The sequence below is a fragment of the Clytia hemisphaerica genome, unplaced genomic scaffold (assembly GCF_902728285.1).
Source record: "Clytia hemisphaerica strain Z4C2 unplaced genomic scaffold, Clytia hemisphaerica genome assembly, whole genome shotgun sequence".
In the NCBI taxonomy this organism is placed as follows: Eukaryota; Metazoa; Cnidaria; class Hydrozoa; order Leptothecata; family Clytiidae; genus Clytia; species Clytia hemisphaerica.
Window position 1 is genome coordinate 50697 of NW_027104548.1, and position 21984 is coordinate 72680.

Below are 21984 nucleotides of genomic sequence, written 5' to 3' on the forward strand. Positions count from 1 at the left end.
CTCTCGCTAATTCGAAATCGAACTCTAACTTGTTTGAATTACGGAGAGATTCGAAATAAAGAGAGTATTTTATTAGGGTTTCGCTTTGCACTGAGAATCAATAAGTTCGAAATTATAGAAAGATTCGAATAAAAGAAGCTCGAATTAGAGAGATTCCACTGTAAAAACTGGAATTAATTTCCTTCCATTAAAGAAGTGACGCAAACATGTGACCAAGGATGGTAACCGGGGCTGTGGAGAAGGCCGGCTTCACAAAATATTATGCAAATTTCTAATCTAGTCTTTTTCATTTAAAATTCAGAACGACGTATGGAACAATAAAACTATAAATTAGAAGCTTATTTTCGTTAATTGAGTCTATGCCCACGTATGACAATAATGAGGTTTGGTATACAACATGGTAGCCATTTGCTCTTTTAATAAAAAGAAAGTATGTCTGTTTATAAACAAAAGCAATGCTGGTACAATCATGGTGAAAACATATTGAGAATTTAGCTTTTCCTCGTTTTTCGAAATTTAGAGTTCGGGCGAGAAAGTCACTTTTCGGCTAATTGATTGGAGTATTTCAATTCGGGAGGGGTTTATAGACTTCCAGGCTATATTTTGAGCCCTATTGGAGCATTTTTGAACTTTTGGATCCTCAGATCCTAAGTCTAGCGTTAAAACTCAGAGTTAAAACTCTACCCTTCCAACCTAACCTAAAGAGCGCTTTCAAATCGTTTGTGGTTATAAGATTTCGTAGGAATTCCCTTTTTTCTCAAATATTACGACCATGATTGTAGCATGTTACCACCGGTTGCTTACCAAGAATAAACAATAGTTCCAACCATTGATGTTAATTTGCTTGCATCTGAATTCTTTTGCCTTGCTAAACCGAAATCCGCTACGAGTAAGAAAAAAGACGATTAATTTTCGGAAAAATAGTTAAGATGTATGATTTTTTTATCAAGACTGTTTACTGTTTTTGGAGAAACTATTCCTGTTTGTGAAACGAGACCATTATTTCTAATATTAAAGAATTAACCATGACAATCAAGCCATCTTCAAAAACTCTGATGTTGGCCGGGGTTGAAAAAGTGCCTCTAGGAGAATATGGAGAATATTTGTGAAAAGTAGTTACACACGGGGAAGTGTCGAGAAAAAAACAGTGACCGACAGAGGGGGGGGGTAGATTCGATAAAACTTTTGACGTTCTCACTTAAGCGGACTTACTGATAGTGACTTTGTAATCTTCTCCCAGCATGATATTATTAGGAGTCAAATCACGATGAACAATTGACTTCTCTTTATGAATGTATCGCAGCGCGAGAACAATCTGTCAGCAAAAGAAAATATTCAAATTCATGAGAAAACTTATCGTAGAAAAGCTGCCTTACGTTAGCTAAAATTAAAATGCACAGCAATAATAACAAAACAGTTTTAGCCTTTTCATAGACTAGTCTCAGAACCATCAAAGTTTTCAGGAAACAAAGTTCATTTAGAAGTATACTCGAGTCTATTCTACAAACCAACAGGATGGTCAGAATAAAAGGAGGTAATCATACACTGCAGTCTACTTAACTCAGCACAAAGTTGGGAAATTGGGGGAGTCTCAATCGAAACGAATCGAACTTCGATTGGCAATCGAATCAATCGAATATAGTAGAGGGCCAAACCTTAGGATCCGCAACAACTTTTTTCGAATACATCCAACTTTCGAATAGAATTCATGTGGTTGCGCCCTAAGAAAGTACTTCTACTAATAACAGAATTATTGATTCCATCAATACCTATTACAAAATCCAGCACAAGTTGAATATAAAAGCATAAAAATAAATGTACTTGAATGAAAATATTCCAGAGTCGATCCTCACTGAACATTTGTTGTTTCTCTTTGAGTGCGTTGAAATGTTCACCAAGTGGCGCACCATCTATCAGATCCATAATGATGTACAGCTTGTCTCCTACAATCATGGATCAAATATTTGACGAAAAGGTGAATTCCCTGCCAAATCTTAAACATAACAAATGATTTTTAAGTGCTCTAAGTCACTTCTGGAATGTAGAGTATTATAAAACTCTGAGTTTTAATATGGGACCTTAGGATATCTCAAGATGCAGTGGTCGAAATCGTTTCAATAAGGCCGAGAATTCTGAAAAATGTTATAAATACAAAAAATTCTCAATATATTTCGACCATGACTGTAGTGATGAAGAAAGTTTGTTAATTCAAGTCAAAAGGTTTCGTTTATTTTATCGGACCTCACTGTTTAGAAGATTGGTACAAGCTTAATTTCAGCCTACAGTTTTAATCCAGAACGCTTGGGTTAATATCTGCCACAGCACAATTCGAAATTAACGCAGCAGAGCTTCATATAATGCCACCATTTTCTTTCTCATTAAACCAGGTCTTTCTTAAATCAGCTGAGACTTTATCGAAGAAAAATTGTCAGCGCAAAAAAGTGAAAAAAAATACAGTGATAGATCAATAAACACGGCACCTTCAACGAAAGCTTTGTGATACTTCACGATATTGACATGGTTGATCTAGAAGAAAAAAAAAAGAAGAAAAGCTAAATAAATGAATTCGAAACAAAGTTCCTTCAGTTGTTATATGTATGTCATTGAGAATGGCTAAAAGTGCCCAGTTCCCAGTGTTCAGGCAATGTAGCCTGTTAGTATCTCCCTTATTCGTTTAAATTAAAACATCTCGCCGTTGACAAATTAAAAGGTCCAATCTCAAAATTATTGCCTTAGAAAACAAACGAAGAATTTTCTGTTTGTCTGAGCATAAATTTTGAGATTGACCCTGTTTCATGCCGATGGGATCCTCTTCACTATGCAAAAAAGGCCAATCTCAAACTTAAGGCTAGCTAGACCAAAACTCTTAGCTTTCTCAGACACTAATTTTGTGATTAGCACTTTTGATTTGTTAACGGCGACCTAAACCACATGCAAATTTTTACGACTTTCATCACATATTTTTATTCAGTGTAATACCCTGTCATAACACTGAGAGCTTCGCAACTCGCTCCCCAACTCTTAGCCTTCTTATCAGATTCAACACTTGAAAGCTGGTAGTCATTCCAAGAGGGATGTTTACCCTCATTTCCCGGACTGAGATTCCACCGAACCTTCCCAGAAAATTTCCACAGGTTAGGGATAGCTGGTATAAGATAAGAAGGGTTTTTTTTACAAAGGTACAGTCAATTGTGTTTAAGAAACTCTCAAACCTTCCGAAGCTCATTTTTCAACTACCCGAAGTATTGGTCTTTTTCTGCTAGAAAAGTGAAAGTGGGATTTTAGTCCAAAAACTGGAACCTTACCCAAAACGACGGTTATTGTTGAAATAATAGATAAGATATTTCAAACGTTTCTGTAATGACAAACAAGTGAGTGAAGTTTGAAACGTCCTCAAAATTATAGGAGGGTGATCGAGTTTGGAATGACTATCGAATACCTGTTTCTTGACAAATATACATTCATTAATGATGCCGTTAGCATTCGTATTACGTTCTCGTGCACTTTTACCAAATTCAGTGTTATGTGTAGAAATCTAGTGGTAGAAAAGGTTATGTGGATGAAATCACAATCATAAACATTTTTCATTTTTCATTTCATTTCAATGATTTATTTGCCTGTATATGTAATAGATTTAACAATGGTAAGTAGAAAAACTAAAAAGGAAAGCAGGTCAAAGAATAACCATCCACCTAAAACATCTAATCAAAGCATTGAATTTCGAGAAGAAGACACCGAGATAGCCATGAAGCTCTACTGATGTAGCTTCGGCAGGATGAGGGGGGGTCAGGTTCTGGAATATCCAACCAATGGCCCAAAACCTGTCTTTTTGAGATTTCAAAGTAATCCCATAGTAATTTTCATAGCTCAGAATCTGGTTAACTTCTAGTCAGGCACCAATTTTATTCTAATTTTCAAAGTGGGACCCATCCCCTCAGTATGGCATTGACACCACTCCAGATCCTGGGTTTGGTCAGACCTCCCATGGTGGCATTCAATTTCGAACAGTAACAAACGATATTCATAAAATTCCATTTGAAGGGAAAGATCTATGCATCTTGACCTCGATATTTCTCCCTTAGATGAAGGAACAGTAATATGATACCTCTTTCATTGCCAGGAATGTTTGACCACCTTTCTTTTTCACCTGGGATGATAAAATAAAGAAACTACTTTCAGCATAAAAACTCTCGCGAGCAGAAAAAATTATTTTTCGCGAATTTTAGCCCTTTTTGCGAAATTAAATGTCATTGAAAAAAGGCAATTCGCGAAAGTTTATGCTCGCAAAAAATTCTTGATAGCATAGAGAAAATCTGTAAGACTTCTAAACTCCGTTTGAATGCGTAAAAATTGCAACTATGATTCTTAGAGACTAGGCCGAGTCCGTGATATTAAAAGTATTATGATAAAGGTTCACATACTTTAAAGATTGTGATACAACACATTGAGTTTCAAGCCCGAAGGGCTAGAGGCGAAACTTTAACCCTTCTCAGGCAAGAGAAATTAAAGCTACTTATTTCCAATTCAAAACGCGCATAGAGCGCGCCGTAATCATGACGACAGATTGTATCTAGCAGTTCCTTTGTTTTGGAGGACTACATTTTTTTAAATCTAGCGATAGAATTTAGTTTCAATTCGGCGTTTGTGTAAAGAATACACGCGGGCGATGGGATGGGAAATAAGTGGTTTCATTCCCCATCCAGGAGTCTCGCCTCAATGATACAACAACATATTCCAAAAAATGAGAACGCTACCTTGTAAACGGAGCCGAAAGCACCAGAACCTAAATGTTCATACACTGCATATTGTTGTATATGATATATAGGTTCTTTATTATGATTGACCGCTTGTACATTCTCTTTGATTATGTCGATTTCTTCATCCTGAAAATGATTCAAAAATTTATAGACTGAACGAAACGACCGTTTTGCCTTGCCCGTGAAAAATCGAAAAAGGGTGTGTCCCGTTATAAAAATTTCGATTGATGGGAGAGGATTTTTCAACAAAACTAGAGTTAAAATTAATAAAGGATTGGGAGTGATCACAAGGTAATAAAAAGCCACCCATGAAAGGAGAAGGAAAGGCTAGAAAAAAAGCTGCATTTTATTCAAACTATGGGTAAAACCAGAAAAAAAATAGGGTATTAAACCGAAGATTAATTCAGACCAGTATCTCTTTTAGGTTTAAAATACCAAAAAATTAAGAACAGCCTCATTAAAATTTTGCTTCTTCTTATGAAAAAAAAAAGAGTATATTTACTTACGGGCAGTTGGTTGAAAATTTGAACCAATTTATCATAAGCATCAAGTTCTTGTTGATAATGACCCACATCGATGAAAATTTCAAACAAGTCTGGTGGAAATATCCTGAAAGGAGGTCAGTAAAAAGTAATATTCATTGTCTTTAATGAAAATCGATGCATGGTCTCGGGAAAAACTGGTATCTATGAAAATTTGAAATTTGGAAATTTGATCACTAGGGTCACTCCTTTTACATCAGCTACTATCCCTTGAAAATTTTTGAGAATTTTTAGTCGCCCCAGTAAAAAAGGGAAAGGACATTAGGTTATTGTAATTATTTATTCATAGAAATAAAAAGGATCATCAACGATTACTTAGGGCATGAAAAGTAGCTTTCGTATTCCCATCTAGCTCGATGCACACTGGATTTGGGGATTAAATCTTTCTTACCTACAGTTGACTCTCTCTAATTCGATCTACAACAGACTTAAAATTTTTCTTCGAATTAGAGAAAGATTCGAATTGCAGAGAGTAAACCACTTTTTAGATGAGGGACCCAATATTCTAGTTCGAATAACAGAAAGATCCGAATAATAGAGTTTCGAATTAGAGAGAGAGCGAGATGAGAGCTATATGTATCAGTATTTACCTATGGTTTACAAAAGCTACAACAAACCTTTTGAATAACTGTCGATTACGTTCCATGCTAAACATAAACCTCAACGTCCGAAATGCATTCTTCTGCAAAGATACAGAAAGAAATAATACGATTTTTATAATGAAGTGAATACAGTCGCAATGAAATTCATGATATTGATGGCGTAATGTTTTAAACGTAAGAACCCAGAATAGCCCGGGCGTTTTCCATTAAGTTTATTGAATAATTTCAAAACTAGACCGGATTTTTGGGTGTTTCCGTAAAAAAACATTGCATCACGAATATCACAAATTGTCTTCTGCCCAGTCAACAGAACCGTTGGAAAACAAACAGACCCAGCGAAATACACCTTTTCGAACGTAGTCGCACGGTCAGGCGCGTGCCACTTAATTATTTAATTATTCCCCTAAACTCGATCCGATCCTTTTTTGACACATTTTTCTATTGTCTATAAGGTGCGAAAAAAGGACTGGGACAGTTTTAGTGGGATAAAGCGGACAAAAAATGCCCGCGCAGCAATTGGCAGCTACTGTTGAAAAGGTGTATTCTTGTCTACTGACTGAACAGAGAGAGTTGATAATAAGAAGACAACATTAGAGCGACTGTTTTCACTTTATTGTAAGATGCGAAGGGCAAAAGTTCAGACAAGATCAAAAACAGTTGTGTAAAGGCTTGGCCAATATATTCTATAACTATACTCCATTAAAAATCGAATGTGGAGGGGAGTTAGTTGTCGAGTTGTAGATAATGGATAATTCTCCAGAGAGACCAGTAAAATACTCCAGTTACGGATTCGAACTCGACTGTACCAAAGAGACAAAAGCTAACAAGTCGAACAGCAAGAAAGCTTGAAAACATACGAAAACTTTTGCTCATTTATTGCCTGAAACAAATATTCAGCCCCGTTGGAAGTAACAGTGAGAACATCATTGAGTTCTTACTGAGTGGTCCCTTATGATTTCATTTACCCTTCATAAATTTTTTTCACCCACCTGTAGTTGTAGTTCGTTAGATTTTAAATGGTTTCGTTCTTCTTTGGACTTCTTGGTGAATATTTGAAGTGCAACAAAATATATTCCATTTGCCTGGAAAAAAGGTGGATACGTTACAGTTGGTCCGACAGAAGCTACAGTTAAGTTCCGCTGAAAACACAGTAAAACTAATTTGCTCTGATTTGCTTTTAAGTAGGAAGGACCTTAAAAATATGACTTTACCTGTAGTAGATGTCTTGCGTTCGTATCATTGAGTATCAATTGTGTAAGTGCGGCACAAACAGCTGAAATAACAAGAACATAATTTTAAAACAATTTGATAGAATTGGTACTAACATTCTCAGCCCGAAAAAAAGATAATCTAAAACATTACATTAATGATGAAACTTCAAAATTTGATTTCATTCCGAATTTAAGATGTAGGTTAGGTTGTATAAGAAAGTTTTTTTTCAACAAATTTTACGAAAAAGAAGCAAATCATCGGTTACCTGATTTCAAATTGGTGACGTCATTATTCTAGAGGAGAATTGTAAAAATATTCAAGGTTAGGTGAATATCAAATAAACAAAAATGTCAAATATCTCACATCTCGTTTTGCAAGAAACCCTTCATCGAATATTGGTTCATAGCAGCTTAACGAAACCTAAACACTATCCATTATAGCGGATACGATGTATAAAGCGAACTTACATGTGTCCGAGAATAAATCAATAATTGTCTCACCTTGAATCGGACAGAGGAAGATCCATCAAAGACTTCATCATCGTATGAGTATTGACGATTCCTGGTAAAAGAAGAAGAAATGCAATTTAGAGAGAGTCTGCAGAAAAGGGGAAATATCCCTTCACAGTCCTTAAAAACAGAGACAGCACCCCGCCCGTCATTGTCAGTACACAGACCCATTATCTACGGCTAATTTCAAAATTCATTGCTGTAGAGGATCTGTTGTCATTGTCTTTTCTCATTTGAGATTCTTCAAACCGACCGCTGCGATGGAGTGTTGGTGAGAGAAGGGAGACGACGAAAGAAGTGTTGCTATTTATAAATCATACTTCATCGCAGAAGTCTCCGTACAGGAATTTTCTTATCAAACAGACAATGCGCACAGAGTGTCATAGGAAGCGATAAACGTGAGATACACTCTGGTACAGAGTACGTCCGTCATAGAATTGGAATTTTAGTGCAGTGGAACAATAAAGAGAACATAAAAGAACTGTTTATTTATGACGCTTTCAGAACATGAATAGCAAGAGACAGATGAGACGGGTTTCAAAACTTTTTTGAAATTTTTACTTTGAAACAACTTTGAAAAAAGATCATTGTGTCAAAAGCAAGTTCCCAAAAGAAAACCACTTAAAACCTCTACGAGCTTCATCTTTCTTTTATCCCTCGTAGCTACGCAGGGTGGCCAGCGATTTTAGTCATTGAAAATCAAGTATATTCAAGTACTTTTTGGAGCATTTTTGATAATTTTCAAGTATATCTTTGCTATTTTCAAGTATATGAAGGTGCAAAATTCAAGTATATTTTGAACTTTACGTATGGTGCTTCGTTAGAATAGGGATATCCAGATCCTCAATTTGCCAGAAATTTTATGGGCTTCCCTTTCTTAAAAATATTATGACAAAATTGTGTGCACAAGATAATGTCACTGATGCCAGAATTATTTTGACATTTTCTCAAATTAAACAACAGATCAAAATGTGCTCTAGAAACTAGTGGATTTATGACACCATGGCGTACTACAGCGGTTGTCTAATTTCTAGAATTTTATTACTAACAGCTTACGCAGCAAGGTTGTCAAATCAGAAGATTTGGTTGCGAGCGAAGTGGGTAGAATTTCTTTTATTGCAATTCTAAGTAGTAGGAAGAAATTTTCCGATATTTCCAGAATGTTTTCTAGAGACTATCTGAAATATTTTCTTCAAATATCAGACTTCAAGACTTTTAAGACATTTCCAGTTCGAGCAGACGAAGAAACTGTGTAATTAAGAGTTTAGTCAATTCAGTCAAATCAAAAACTTTGCTGAAAAATTGACATTTTCCCAATTTTCAACTTCCTATTTCTAGAATCATTTCCCTATGGCTCACTGCTCCCAGAAGGTTTATTTTCTAGCGAGAGTTTTTAACATAGAAAATTGGCGAGCACTTTTCATGTAGCACTTTTCATGTCACTACCTTTCAAACTTTTCAAAAATACCACCATCAACTTTAGATAGGTCAAGTGTCCTGATATTAGTGGGTTTCATGATTACTTGGAGGACCCACCATGGTTGGGTCCGACAAAGAAAATTTTGAAAAATAGGGATTCAAAGATTGGCTAAAACCATCAATTTCAAGGGACTCTAGAAAGAAATTTCCTGACTTTTCCCTGACTTTTGAAGAATTTTACAAAAATTCCCTGCTTTTCCATGTTTTCCCTGACTTTTTCTAAAAATAGCCCTTTTTCCAGGTTTTCCAGGTTTTCCCTGACCGCTTTAGCATTAGCCTGCACAATTCATTTACCATGGGCTCCATTTTTCAGCAGTAGCTTGATTTGCAAATATCAGATATCCATTTGGCAGAGAAAGAGTGGAAATGTGCACATTGGATATATTCTTTCAATACATGCTCCAAAGGCTAGATTTTTGAAATTCTCAATGAGGGTTATCTTGCAGTAAATAACTTGAGCTGAAGAATATCTAAGATTCTGCTTTTACTTTTTTCATTTTTTGCATGCTCCAAAGGCTAGATTTTTGAAATGCTCAATGAGGATTATCTTGCAGTAAATAACTTGAGCTGAAGAATATCTAAGATTCTGCTTTTACTTTTTTTCATTTTTAATATGCCCATTAAAGTTCATCTTTTTTAAAAAAGCCATATCAAATAGGTTAAGTGAATAAGACCAACCAAGAATGTCTAACCTTACAAATAGGGTACAATACATTGTTATCAGGAGGACCCACCATGGTTGGGTCCGAATAGAAAATTTTGGAAAATTTATACTTCAAAACAGCCTGTAAGAGCCCTGGAAATAGAAGATTTGATTGAAAAAAGAAATTCAAGTATTTTCAAGTATTCCAATTTATCATTTTCAAGTATATACTGGAAAAATGGGCATTTTTTCAAAAACTCCAGTATAATCAAGTACCAATATTTTTTTCCAGTATATTCAAGTATTTTCAAGTATTTCCAGTATCGCTGGCCACCCTGCTACGTCACTGAGTTCAGGTCTGAACATGACATATTACTGCATGCTAAATTTGCCCATGGTTGGAAGATTTGTAACAATATCCCGCCCTTCTTCTAGTAGCAGTGGGCGAGAGGCGGTAAAGTGGAATTACGAGAATATTGTGATATTGATACAATTCAAACCTCGAGGATAGTTATTTTTAACATCTATACTGAATAAGTCAATGATTTTTGAAATCGGATTGTATGGTCCAGTATAGAATCAGGTTACACCACCTCCATTTGAAACGCCATCCGTTGCTAAGAGATCATTCAATGGAAAATCATTTATAAATATATTTTTTTCATAAAATATTGAAATTTCAAAATGGTGTAAATAAAGTAGACTTTTTTTAACAGAAAAATAGACCAAATTTTCAACAAGTTCCAACTCGACTTGAGAAAGGGACAAAAACGTTTCGAAAATGAACCGTAATTTGGGAGTTTGGCTGCTGATCAGTTCAGCATTATTTTGCTCCATTGAAGGAGGTGTTCTGAGGTATAACAGTGGCGGACAATCTTCGGATGGTTCCGCCCTTTGGTTGGCAAATTTCGTCAAAACAGAAAAAGTCTGGCTCAAAGGTAAAGAATCAGATTCATATTACTTTATTGATAATTCTTTATTTTATCGAAAATTCACCAAAATTGAAATTTGCTTAAATTCTACTAACACCGTGCTTCAATTGGACCTAGACTTTTCCAATCGTGGTTTATAATTTCTCGGAATGGCTCCATAAGTTTTATCCATGGCGTTCTTAGATTTAGAACGCCATGGTTTTATCGCTTTAAATTTTATTTTCGAGTTCACAAGGGACAAAATGTTTGGGCAGTATCCAATAGTCACTCACTAACACCGCCATATTTAACCCTTGAAAAAGACTTAAATCCAATAACTTATGCAAAATCTAAGTTTCATCAATTCAACAATTATATCGACTCTATTCAAACAATAGATCCAGTAAACACTGCGTCAGCAGATTCAAAAGTCATCTCTTCAGATGTGATCCAACACGATCAAGGTGACGACAAGTGTCGCCACAAATGTATTGTCCACCCAGAATGCCGTTCGTACAACATTGCATTGTTGGGCGTCGGAGAATTTTATTGTGAATTGACCAAATATCATTACAAAGACACCGTCGTGGACAAAGTTGCACAGGGCGAAGATGGCAAAGATAACTGGAGCGTTGTGGTAAAGTTCATTTTTCTCATCAATAGACATAACTAAGCACAGTTTATAGTATAGACTACACTAAAAACAGACCCCTTAAGAGACTACATTTTGAGCAAATAAATCAGGCCTGGCGGAAGCGGGGAGACTGGGGAGACTTCAGCCTTCATACTTTTGAGCAAATGAGATTTTTTTTCTCAAATTTCTAGCGGTTTTTGTCTCATTTTGAGCCTTCATCCTCCCCATTTTTTCGGTTGTTCCGCAAGGCTTGTAAGTGACCCTCATTGATGCGAATTAAACAAAAAAATGTTCTCGCTATAGAGATACTTTGTATGGTAAAATTTTGGATACACGAGACTTAATTATTTTGATCTTTGGTCGGTAGTTAAGACCTTTTATTTTGTAAAGCGACTTCACAAGGTCAACAACTAACTCTTTACAGTCCTCGCATACCAAGTACCCATTTTTGGTTCTTGTTCTTAAAATTTAGATTGTATAAAATAGAGACAGACAGACAGACAGATAGTTAATTATAGACGATGGTGATCTAGTAACTTCCTTTAAAATTGTATTTTTTCAGGAACCATAATGGAGCGAAGAAGAATATCTGTTTTTGAAAATGTCATCGTGCATCAATTCACCACGCAACGAATACACTGGTTAAAGATTGCTCTTTTGTTTTGATTGTATTGTATTATTTCAAGGAAAAATATCAAGTTGAATTCGGATTGGCTCTATCCAATCAAAATGTTGTTTATTTAATATTTTAGCGGAACCCGTGTATATGTAATCAATTTTGTTCAAAAATGTTGTGATTGGATGTTCTTTTTAGTACTTTTTTTGTAAATAGGTTGATTTGTTTATTTACGTGCACTGTGAATTCTATATGAATATTTTCTTTAGTAGCACCTGAAACAATAATTGCATTATTATTAAGTTAATGAAGACCTTTATTACAACGCATTACTATTCTTGATCTTAATCAACGATAGACGCATGTCTAGAATACAATCTTTTTTATAAGAACCAGTGAGGTTCAGTGAAGATTGTTTATTTGCAACTCCAAACTCAGCTTTCATCTTAAACTGTTTTAACAATTTATTATAATTTCTTTTTTTTTGTTGAATTTTTTAGCCTCGTTGTTCTTACAAAAACTTATTAGTTAGAATTATCTCAACATGTGGTACTCTTTTTTCGTTATTAGCCTCGACTAAACGAATAGAATAAAAAGATACAGCCATTGGAAATTAACTATTGAATGCTTATATGTTTGTAAATAAATAAATTAATTAATAACACCGTAATATATAATAAAAAAAAAAAAAAATTAACTTCATGTTTCTTTTTCTGTGGACAACAAGATGTAATCTATGATTTCCAAGTTGAAAAGTTTCAATACAATCCAATCGATGATCGGGCCGCCAAAGTAACCAACGAACGGCCCGCGGATCTTGGCTTGTTCACGTATAGTTTCCATCGTGAGATTGAATTTAGTATACTGAGGAAACACGCGATGACCAACTTTATCTAGCTCGGTATCACCAAATCCAAGATTCTTCAGTATCTGTTGGTAGCCTTCTAAACCGTAGTTGCAATTTTCCTTACGCGACACCCAAATTTTCAACGCAGCTTGCATAAAGAGTCTCTTGTATAGTGATAGGTCTTGGATAGGATGTAATGATACAATATCTCCCAATAACAGCTTACCACCAGGTTTTAAAACACGATAAGCCTCTCGAAAGAAATCTTCACGTGTATTGAAATGAGGCATACCTTCCACACACAGAACGAAATCAAAGCTTGCATCAGGATGTGGGATATCTGTAGCACTACCATGGATAACACTCAATCCTGCATCTTGTAACCTCCTTTTGGAGATCTCTACATTACCAATACTGATATCTAACCCAGTTATATCACATCCATATTTCTTATGGATTTTCAACATTCCAGAACCTTGACCGCATGCTACTTCTAAAACACGATGATGTTTTAGAATCTGGTTTCCAGCTAAAATTTCATCATAAATTTCCTCATAACATCGTGGTGGTTCGATCGAATCCCCATCCTTAGTTTCCCAAAGACCAAACGTTAAAAATCCTTTATTGTAATCATGACTCATATCAGCAATGCGTGAATAAAAATTCGACACGTCTTGCTCGTGAGCTCCAAATTGCGCCATTTTGAATAGTGGGAAAATGTGATCCTTGAGAACCCGGCAAGTATGAAGACAAAAAGTGAGGGAAATTGATGAGCCTCTGCCAACCAACAAAGATAGTCCAGTAATTTGCCTTATTGATTGCCCGAGTTCGATGACTACCAAAATATCAAACTAAAGTTCTGATTTCTTTATTGATATATGTTTACAATCTATTTATAGTTTTAATGCTTTTCATCCAAATCAAAATATCTCAAAAATCTGTTACAAATTCTGTTAAAACAAATCAGGTGTTCATATGATGATTACAGCAACGACAACAACTTCAACCTTCTCCTTAATTGACCACAAGATTTTCTTTCTGGCGTACAGAATCTTCCTGTTAGTGTAGTGAATAATCACTGCTTTCGAAATGGAAGGAAGTTGAAATGATTTGCAGCAAATGCTTCCTTTACGGGGAGAAAAACTGCTGCCGTTATATTACAATAATATGATCATATCAACATTTGAGAGAATTTAACAAAAACCTCTAGAAGCAGAGTCAAGTGACAACGCAACAATAAGAATGTTAACAAGAAAAAAGTTACCATGGGAACCGAATTTATTAATGATACCGCTTTTTTATATTCATGACAGTTAGATTTCAAATCAAAGACCACGACACGCGATGTCTTTTATAATCTCTAAAGAATCGATAATTTACTCGCAAGGTATGGATATACTTGATCGAGAACGAGATTAGCCAAAATAATCGCGCTACGGGGCCCCTAGCGCCGGACTGGGGAGGTCTCACGACAAGAAGCCGAAGTAATACATGTACTCTATAAGCATAACGTTTATAAACATATGCAGGCTCGGTTTTTGGTATCTAAACAATGGCTATTTTGTTTAAGAACAAAAGAATGCTAAAAATAATACAAGCCTGATAAAGGGGCAGACACTTATAAAACAAGTGATACTTTTATGGACCTACCTGGTTATGCATTTAACACATATATATTTGATATCTACGTGAGCATATGAACGTTAAACAATCATTCAGAACACAAACAGTGACGATTTATTAAACTTAGTCGTTTGTTTCTTATAAAAAAAACGTTTAGAAACCAAAATTTCATGCTCTTGAAATATTCTTTCATATTCAAGACTTAGTTAGCAAAAAACATCTATCTCATCAAAAAATTGAGTAATTTGGCTAAGAACATTGATGTATTCTTATTAATGGTGATTCTTATAAATAAAGATGCGGTTTTTTTTTACAAAAATCTGCTTGACGCATCTTGAAAAAAATCAGTAAAAAACAACGATCCAATATTTCACAAAGTCCAAAAAAACCTTTTTTTAGCCGTTTTTTGGCCCATATTTGCCTAAAAACATTTTTTTTCGAAAATCGGGCTCCGTCACATTTGAGGGTTTATAGTTATGCATCTTTGTACAAAAAATCATAAAGAATATAAGAGCCAATCTCGAGAAAAGCTAATACCTAAGTAATTGATAATGTGCTTATAAAAAATATCGAATTTGGTCAGTTTTTCTATAAAAACACGCCAAGCAACCAAAATTTTATGTCTAAACACACAATTGCTTCAAAAGTAAGCCCTCATGAGAAAAAAAAACATATATCTCATAAAAAAAATTGAGTAATTTGACTAAGAACATTAATGTATGCTTATTAATAGTGATTCTTATAGATAAACATGCGTTTTTTGAGCCAACAAAATTATTTTGCAAAAATCTGCTTGAACCATCTTTTACCTATGATGGTACCCTACTTTCATGCAAAAAATCAGAAAAAATTAATGATCCAATTTTTCACAAAGTACAAAAACCTGTTTTTTAGCCGTTTTTTTGTCCCAAATTTGCCCAAAAAAGTTTTTTTCAAAAATTGGGCTCCGTCACATTCGAGGGTTTATAGTTATGCATCTTTGTGCAAAAAATCATAAAGAATGAAAGAGCTAATCTCGAGAAAAGCTAATACCTAAAAAATTGATAATGTGATTATAAAAAAATATCGAATTTGGCCAGTTTTTCTGTAAAAACACGCCAAGCAACCAAAATTTCTTGTTTAAACACACATATTTTTCAAAAGTAAGCCCTCGTGAGCAAAAAAAACACATCTATCTCATAAAAAAATTGAGTAATTTGACTAAGAACATCGATGTGTGCTTTATTAATAGTGAATCTTATAGATAAACATGCGCTTTTTGAGCCAACAAAATTTTTTTGCATAAATCTGCTTGAGCCATCTTTTACCTATGATGGTACCCTACTTTCATGTAAAAAAATCAGAAAAAATTAATGATCCAATTTTTCACAAAGTCCAAAAAACCCGTTTTTTAGCCGTTTTTTGGCCCAAATTTGCCCTAAAAATTTTATTTTCGAAAATCGGGCTCCGTCACATTTTGGCCACTACCATTTTGCACCTTTGTACAAAAAATCAAAAGATTCCTATTATTCAATCCTGAGAAAAGTTGGTAACAGACGAACAGACTAACGAACGACCGGACGAACAAACATTGGTTAATTTATAGGACCTCCACCGGGGTAGGTCCAAAAAACATGTCGTCTTTACGAAGCCCCGTTTCTTCCAAGATAAATTTGAATTGACGAAGCACTTCTTTTTCTAAAACTGAAAGACAGCACCACGAACAGCGACATACTTATGAAAGGTGTTGTTTTGTTTTAATAACATTATCTTTTATCTGGACACAAGACAGAAAGCCGAACGTTTATCACTAAATACACCGTACTTGCAACTACCTCTTAAAAAATTGGGTAAACTTTCAAAACACTTTGCTAACACTGATTGGTTGATTAGTCTGTATTTTATCATTTGAAAGATTTGACCGATCCTATCGATTTGAAAGTTTAAATTAGAAACTTTTTGAGAGCGAGCCGTAGTACAGATCTGAGAAGAGGAACTTCCAAGGTTTACGGGCGCTGTGATAAGTAAAACCAATCGCGCAAATTTCACTCCAGGGGCTTTTTTGTAGACAACATGACACTCATTTGTTTTTGTCTTTCCTCGAAAAAGTTGTTTGATCATCATATACATCGCCGCATTCAAGTGAACAGAACATTGGTGCTGGCGAGATGCTCTTTTATGGGCTTTGTAGTAAAATGGTCAATTGGATTATAAATCGATAGTCAGAACCGAACCAACTTTTACGGACTGCTTCCGTATAAGTTTTTATCAGTTATTTTTAATAAAAAGTATTTATTTCTGACTTAGATAAGATTCAAGATAAATCAGTAACACTCGTGGCATGCTTTTTTCTGTGTTAATGAAAAGCCTCCTTTCGTGTCCAATATCTTTCGACTGAATTGTTTTTTTCGAGAAAAAAATTTCACAGCTGACATGGGCAAAGATTGACGTTCCTCAAGTCCAAAAATGGTGGTTATAGCATTGCTAGATAATAAAAAGCTGATTTTTTTCTTTTTCGTTTTTCATCTTCGTGTTTGAAAATTATAGAAAAATTTTATACACATAATATTCCACTCCAGATTGCATTTCCAAAAAGTATAAAATCGCTGTCTAATTCGAAATCTATCAAAAGTACTAGTAATACGCAATTGAAAATTTACTGCCAGCTAATTTGAAATGAAGTTAAAAAAAAAATCTAGGGTCGGAAGGTCAAGGTTTAAAAAAATTGAGATGTTGTGAAGCAGTAGACCTCTTTATCGATGAGCGACTTTCGTTCAATTTCCATTGTAATGTTTAAAATTTAAGTTTTCGAATAAATTTTTCCTTTTTAAACCCGGTTAATATCCAAACGGAAAGCTCCAACTGTGACTTCCTTTTCGAGGGAAAGGGGCAGAGGTCAACTTGGAAGTATGTGTATTGATTAAGGTGCGACCAGCAAGGGAGCTTTTCTATTCCCTACAGATATCTACTAGGGCTTAAAAATCTAACTCTCTCTATGAAATGCTTCAAAAGTCTCAAAAATTTCCTTTCTCACTAAGATTGTCGATTGTTTCCGAATAACCTGGCCAAAATTTTGAGAGAAAGGTCTCCCCCCTCAGGGTGAATTTTTCAGTTTCAGCTCGGACGTACCCTCGCAACCCATCCTTAGGTTCCGTTGTATCGTGGCTCTAGGAATAGCTTTCAGCTACAATGAAACGGTTTAAACATTTGATAGAAAGATTTCATGGTCGTTGAAAACATATTCGTGATTGAGATAATTCATGTACTCTCGGGTACCTAATAGCCGGGGGGGATTGGAATAAGCGGGAGGGGGGGGGGGGTTGGAAAAATCTCAAAACTTAATAAGCGGGGGGGGGGGTTGGAATAAGAATGTCCTGGGTGGAAAATTTTCGAAAAATTAATTAGCGGGGGGACGGCTACTAGGTACCCGAGAGTAAACAAAACAGCTTTTTATTTCTCCATTGATACCCCTGCCGAGTACTGAAAACTCATGTTGGGCACCCTTTAACCCCCTGCCAAGTCGCTTCTTTTTCATTTTTTCCGATGATTTGACCTTTTCAACAAAAAAGAAAGGAAAAAAAGAAAAAAAAATTCTGAAGATGAATCATAAATTACATTAAGGAAATTAGAAAACACTTATGGTAACTATCACGAATCCTTACCTAGGTAACAGCATAACATTAACATTTTGAGAATAAACACAACTGAATAGAAATCGACTTAAATAATTAAATAGAAGAAATGAAAACTTTTTCCTGACGTTACGAAATTTATTGTTCATTGTTTAGTCCAAGGCAGCTTTTTATGCCCAATGAATCGACAATAGACATCAAATCCGTTGATTCAAAAAAAGGAGAGCTTTATAGAGTGTTCCTTATAAAGTAAAAGAAGCGGGCGAACGAGATCTTCCTCGCAGTGTATTTATCACAATGAAAAAGAGGTTCTAGGTCATAAAAACACCAATTACAATCATTAAACCGCAAGAAGAATACCCTATTCATTAACTTCTCCCATCAAAAAGAAAAATTCGAACCAACTGGTAGGTCAAAGAGGTCACCGCACAAGGTAAAGATCATTTCAACACAAACATTCTTACAGTAAGGTCGGAAGGTTTGAAAGATTCAATTTTCAAAATTTCGAATTGGAAAGGATCCGCTCAAGATTTCAATACATTTCAAGATGGCATCTTCAGTATATTACAACCTCGTTTTGGTATTATCAACACTGACAGCCGTGTGTATGGCTGGTAAAACCTATCAAGCTTTCGAAACCCCAACACCATTTATCGTGGCAGCTCTGGTCAAACATGAAAAGACATTCTTTACAGGTTTGTAAATATAATGACATTTTAGGAAAATCCCTTTAGCTAAAGGCTACACAATAATAAAAGTCTAATGTGAGTTAGCTGTGAGGGGGCCATTTTGGATTCTTTTCCGAGTCTCCTTTTAAATCGAGCTCCGAGCGGGAAAAAGCTGATATTTTCTTTGGTAGCTGCAAGGCAATTCTTGCCGCTGGAAGATATATGCAGTGAATCTACCTAAAACAAAAAGTCTGAAACTACACAAGCAATAAAACTAATTCGATGAACTAGTTCGATGGAAAAACGAATTACAAGCACAAAATTAGTTTGAAACAGTTTTTATTGCATTGCAGAGTTATTGCAGACTAATTTGGTTTGCTAGATTATGCAATTTCTCATCTCAAGCGCTTGCAATGCTACGTTAGTTATACTGCAACCACCTGTAAAATCATATCGGTTAAGCCTTAACTTTACCCTACAGTAAGGGATGTACTCATTGAAATAACCTCTCACGTCACATACCAGGCGTCAACCTGAATCAAAACCGAATCACTAAATTAGAGGTTTTGTTTCTAAATAAGAGTGATATCGTTTGCTTACTCGTCAATTTTAATTTGAAGTTCTTCACATTGAATTGACACGGATGTGGAGCAAGATCGATCAAAAAGAGGACAAGAAAAAATATTTTTTGTTTATTCAGCATAAAATAACAATAGGGAGACGCTGTCCTGATATAAAATATGTCTGATATGAAAAAGGAACACTTATGTAAAAATAAAACCTTTAACATAACAATTTCTCAAAATTTGTGCCCGCACGGCGTGAGAGGGAGAAAAGCTACTTTTTTTTTTGTTTAAAAATACTGTGTAAGCAAATAGCAGGAGATAGATAATTTAATTAATATATTTTTTAATTCGCCACGCAGGAGACGGAGTCATAGACAAACGTTTGATTTACGTAGAAAATGGTTTGGCCGATTGTATGGATGCGTGCAATTCATATCCGACCTGTAAATCATTCAATTTGGCATTATCAAAGCCGGGCGAATGGTATTGCGAATCTACGATATATGGACCTGATCATACGTCTTTTATTGTACCTCAAGATAAAGATGGCTTTGATAATTATGCTTTCACGGTAAGAATTATTTTGTGTTTTTGCTTTTAATTAGGTGTATTTTCCTATCCGACAAACAGTAGAGTCTCTATAATTCGAACCTCTACAAATCGATTTTTTCCTAACTCGCAAGTAACAAACCTTTGTAAATCGATTTTCCCCTAACTCACAAGTAATAAACCTCTGTAAATGAGTCAAACTTTCCATCACTCGGACAAATTTCGATTCCCCGTACGTTTTTGAATTACTAAGACTCCACCGTAGTAACTTTGGCTCGACCTACAAGCCAAGGAAGAACGTTTTTTTTATTAGCTAATTGTATCTCCTAAAAGCCGATTATATTCAAATATACGGTGTATAAAATTTAAGTATCGTAGGAAGCGTTTTAAAACTATACTTTGCATACACCTAAGAAGAATTACCGACAGCTCAAATACTTATCGATCTAATTGTTTTTTTTTCTCAACAGGCCCAAACATAACAAACTCCAAACGCGAAGACAAACAATGGAAAAAGACTATTTAAAGAAATTGTAAAAAAATATTCTAGAAATATAATCATTATATTCAATAACCTATTTCATTCTGTAATGATATTTGAAGCTTGGAAGGAGTGAGAAATACCGCATAACTTCGAATAAACGTCCCCTACTTTTAAACATCTCCCTCGAATAAATGCCCCCCCCTCAAACAGGCATCTGTAAGGAAGAATCATTTGAAGGAGAATATCTGTTTGATAGTTGTATTTTTTCAATATTCAAACTAATTTTGACCCATTTTTATATCCCTAAAATGACGTATTTTATCTGAAAGAAAACGAAACGGCAAAACTTTTAATTTTTCATTATCCATAGTTTTATTGTGGGTAATGAATCAACGGATCCTGCACTAATGTACTTCCCAGTTTTCTCAAAGGTAACGAATCAAGTGGGGATTGAACCCACGACCTCTCGCTTGCCGGGCGATTGCTCTCCCAACTGCGCTATCGGTTCGTTGCTATTTAACTAGTTCGTAGTAGACGAGGGGAGCGACGTGCTCAATGTTCACCATCCGGTACCTGAATTCTACGAATCAATGGAAATGCCACGAACTGAGACACAGCTAGTGTCCAATCTCCAACCAACCCGCTAACTTTGAGAGAACTGTTAAGCTATCTACATTGGGGAGAGGCATTAGCCCCGATTTCGGACAACTAGTCCATCAACAGTCACTGTGTTTTATTGTAATGAGTGTTATAACGTACTTATTTACAAATTTAATTCAATAGTCTTGCATAACCACTGGACGACTGTTACTTATACATTAGTCTCTTTAACTCGAAACTCTATAACTCGAACATCTCCTTAACAAGTGCAGTCGAACAAGTTTTCTATTCCCTTTTGAAAACAGTGACCTGTAAACATTACTCCGTATCTCGAATTTTCTCGGACACTCAACTGTGTCCAGTCATACCCATACGTTAAGGTTTTTAAGTAGTAACTGTTGGCTGGTGGTAAAGTGCTCGTTTTGTAGCTTCTAGTTTTCACTTCTGCTAAGCCTTCATAGGTTATATTCGGAGTACGAAATATCCCTGTAACTGTCGTTTTAATCGTGGTAAACCATTACTATCAAAATAAAAGACTGGCCATTAAAAATGTTATCCAAGCGGATAAGAGACAGTCTTTACTTTATGAAATCGTAGTAAGCACTTCACACATTTATAGAAATCTATAGAAACGAAATTACATCCAAAGGAATAAAGTACATAGGCTGATTTTGAAATTCTCTCATTCTCTTTCAATCGAAGTCTCACTTTCACGCAAATACTCCATTTACAGACTGTAGTCCGATTTTATGTTGAGTTTTACTTGGATTCTGTGAGGGCTGACAAAATTGTATTGTGTAAAGCTTGTGCCATCAATCTACTTAAAATTTACACACATTCCATTCGAATCTTGTAGGTTTTTCTCTTGACTGACGGTCGTCGAAAAAGAACACTGTTATCAATATCCATCCTTTTCTTCACTCAGAGGTTGAAAAAATTTCTATCAAGGAGATCCAATGATGGGGTTATCGGTGATCAACCATCAATCAGCAGGCCCGGCGGAAGCGGGGAGACTAGTTTTTGGAACAAATTAGATTTTCTTCTCAAAGTTTTAGCGAATTTCATCTCATTTTTGAGCCTTCAGCCTCCCCACTTTTACGGTAACTGACCTGATCAGTCGAACATACCATA

General features: G+C 35.4%; 3 protein-coding genes and 1 non-coding gene across 4 annotated transcripts in view; 2 read left to right on the forward strand and 2 right to left on the reverse strand.

Annotated features, from left to right (window-relative positions):
* Positions 1-21984, reverse strand: part of LOC136822763 (serine/threonine-protein kinase Nek10-like) — an 83390-nt gene that overhangs the window by 18629 nt on the left and 42777 nt on the right. Inside the window, exons 7-19 of the mRNA XM_067079045.1 lie at positions 7614-7674; positions 7379-7406; positions 7113-7174; positions 6891-6983; positions 5917-5981; positions 5264-5366; positions 4755-4883; positions 4106-4147; positions 3440-3535; positions 2481-2526; positions 1822-1943; positions 1213-1315; positions 805-883 (exon numbers count right to left, since the gene is read on the reverse strand). Coding sequence (XP_066935146.1) covers positions 805-883; positions 1213-1315; positions 1822-1943; positions 2481-2526; positions 3440-3535; positions 4106-4147; positions 4755-4883; positions 5264-5366; positions 5917-5981; positions 6891-6983; positions 7113-7174; positions 7379-7406; positions 7614-7674 — 1029 coding nt within the window. The remainder of the gene's footprint in view (positions 1-804; positions 884-1212; positions 1316-1821; positions 1944-2480; positions 2527-3439; positions 3536-4105; positions 4148-4754; positions 4884-5263; positions 5367-5916; positions 5982-6890; positions 6984-7112; positions 7175-7378; positions 7407-7613; positions 7675-21984) is intronic.
* LOC136822758 (uncharacterized) lies at positions 10458-12287 on the forward strand. The gene is made up of 3 exons (XM_067079039.1): positions 10458-10682; positions 11054-11292; positions 11852-12287. Exons 1-3 carry the CDS (start codon positions 10526-10528, stop codon positions 11858-11860), a joined length of 405 nt encoding a protein of 134 aa, XP_066935140.1. The 5' UTR covers positions 10458-10525; the 3' UTR covers positions 11861-12287.
* LOC136822720 (uncharacterized) lies at positions 18458-20333 on the forward strand. The gene is made up of 3 exons (XM_067078999.1): positions 18458-18681; positions 19580-19791; positions 20240-20333. Exons 1-3 carry the CDS (start codon positions 18534-18536, stop codon positions 20249-20251), a joined length of 372 nt encoding a protein of 123 aa, XP_066935100.1. The 5' UTR covers positions 18458-18533; the 3' UTR covers positions 20252-20333.
* On the reverse strand, positions 20689-20761 carry Trnaa-ggc (transfer RNA alanine (anticodon GGC)). The gene has a single exon. It is a non-coding gene; the product is annotated as a tRNA-Ala (tRNA).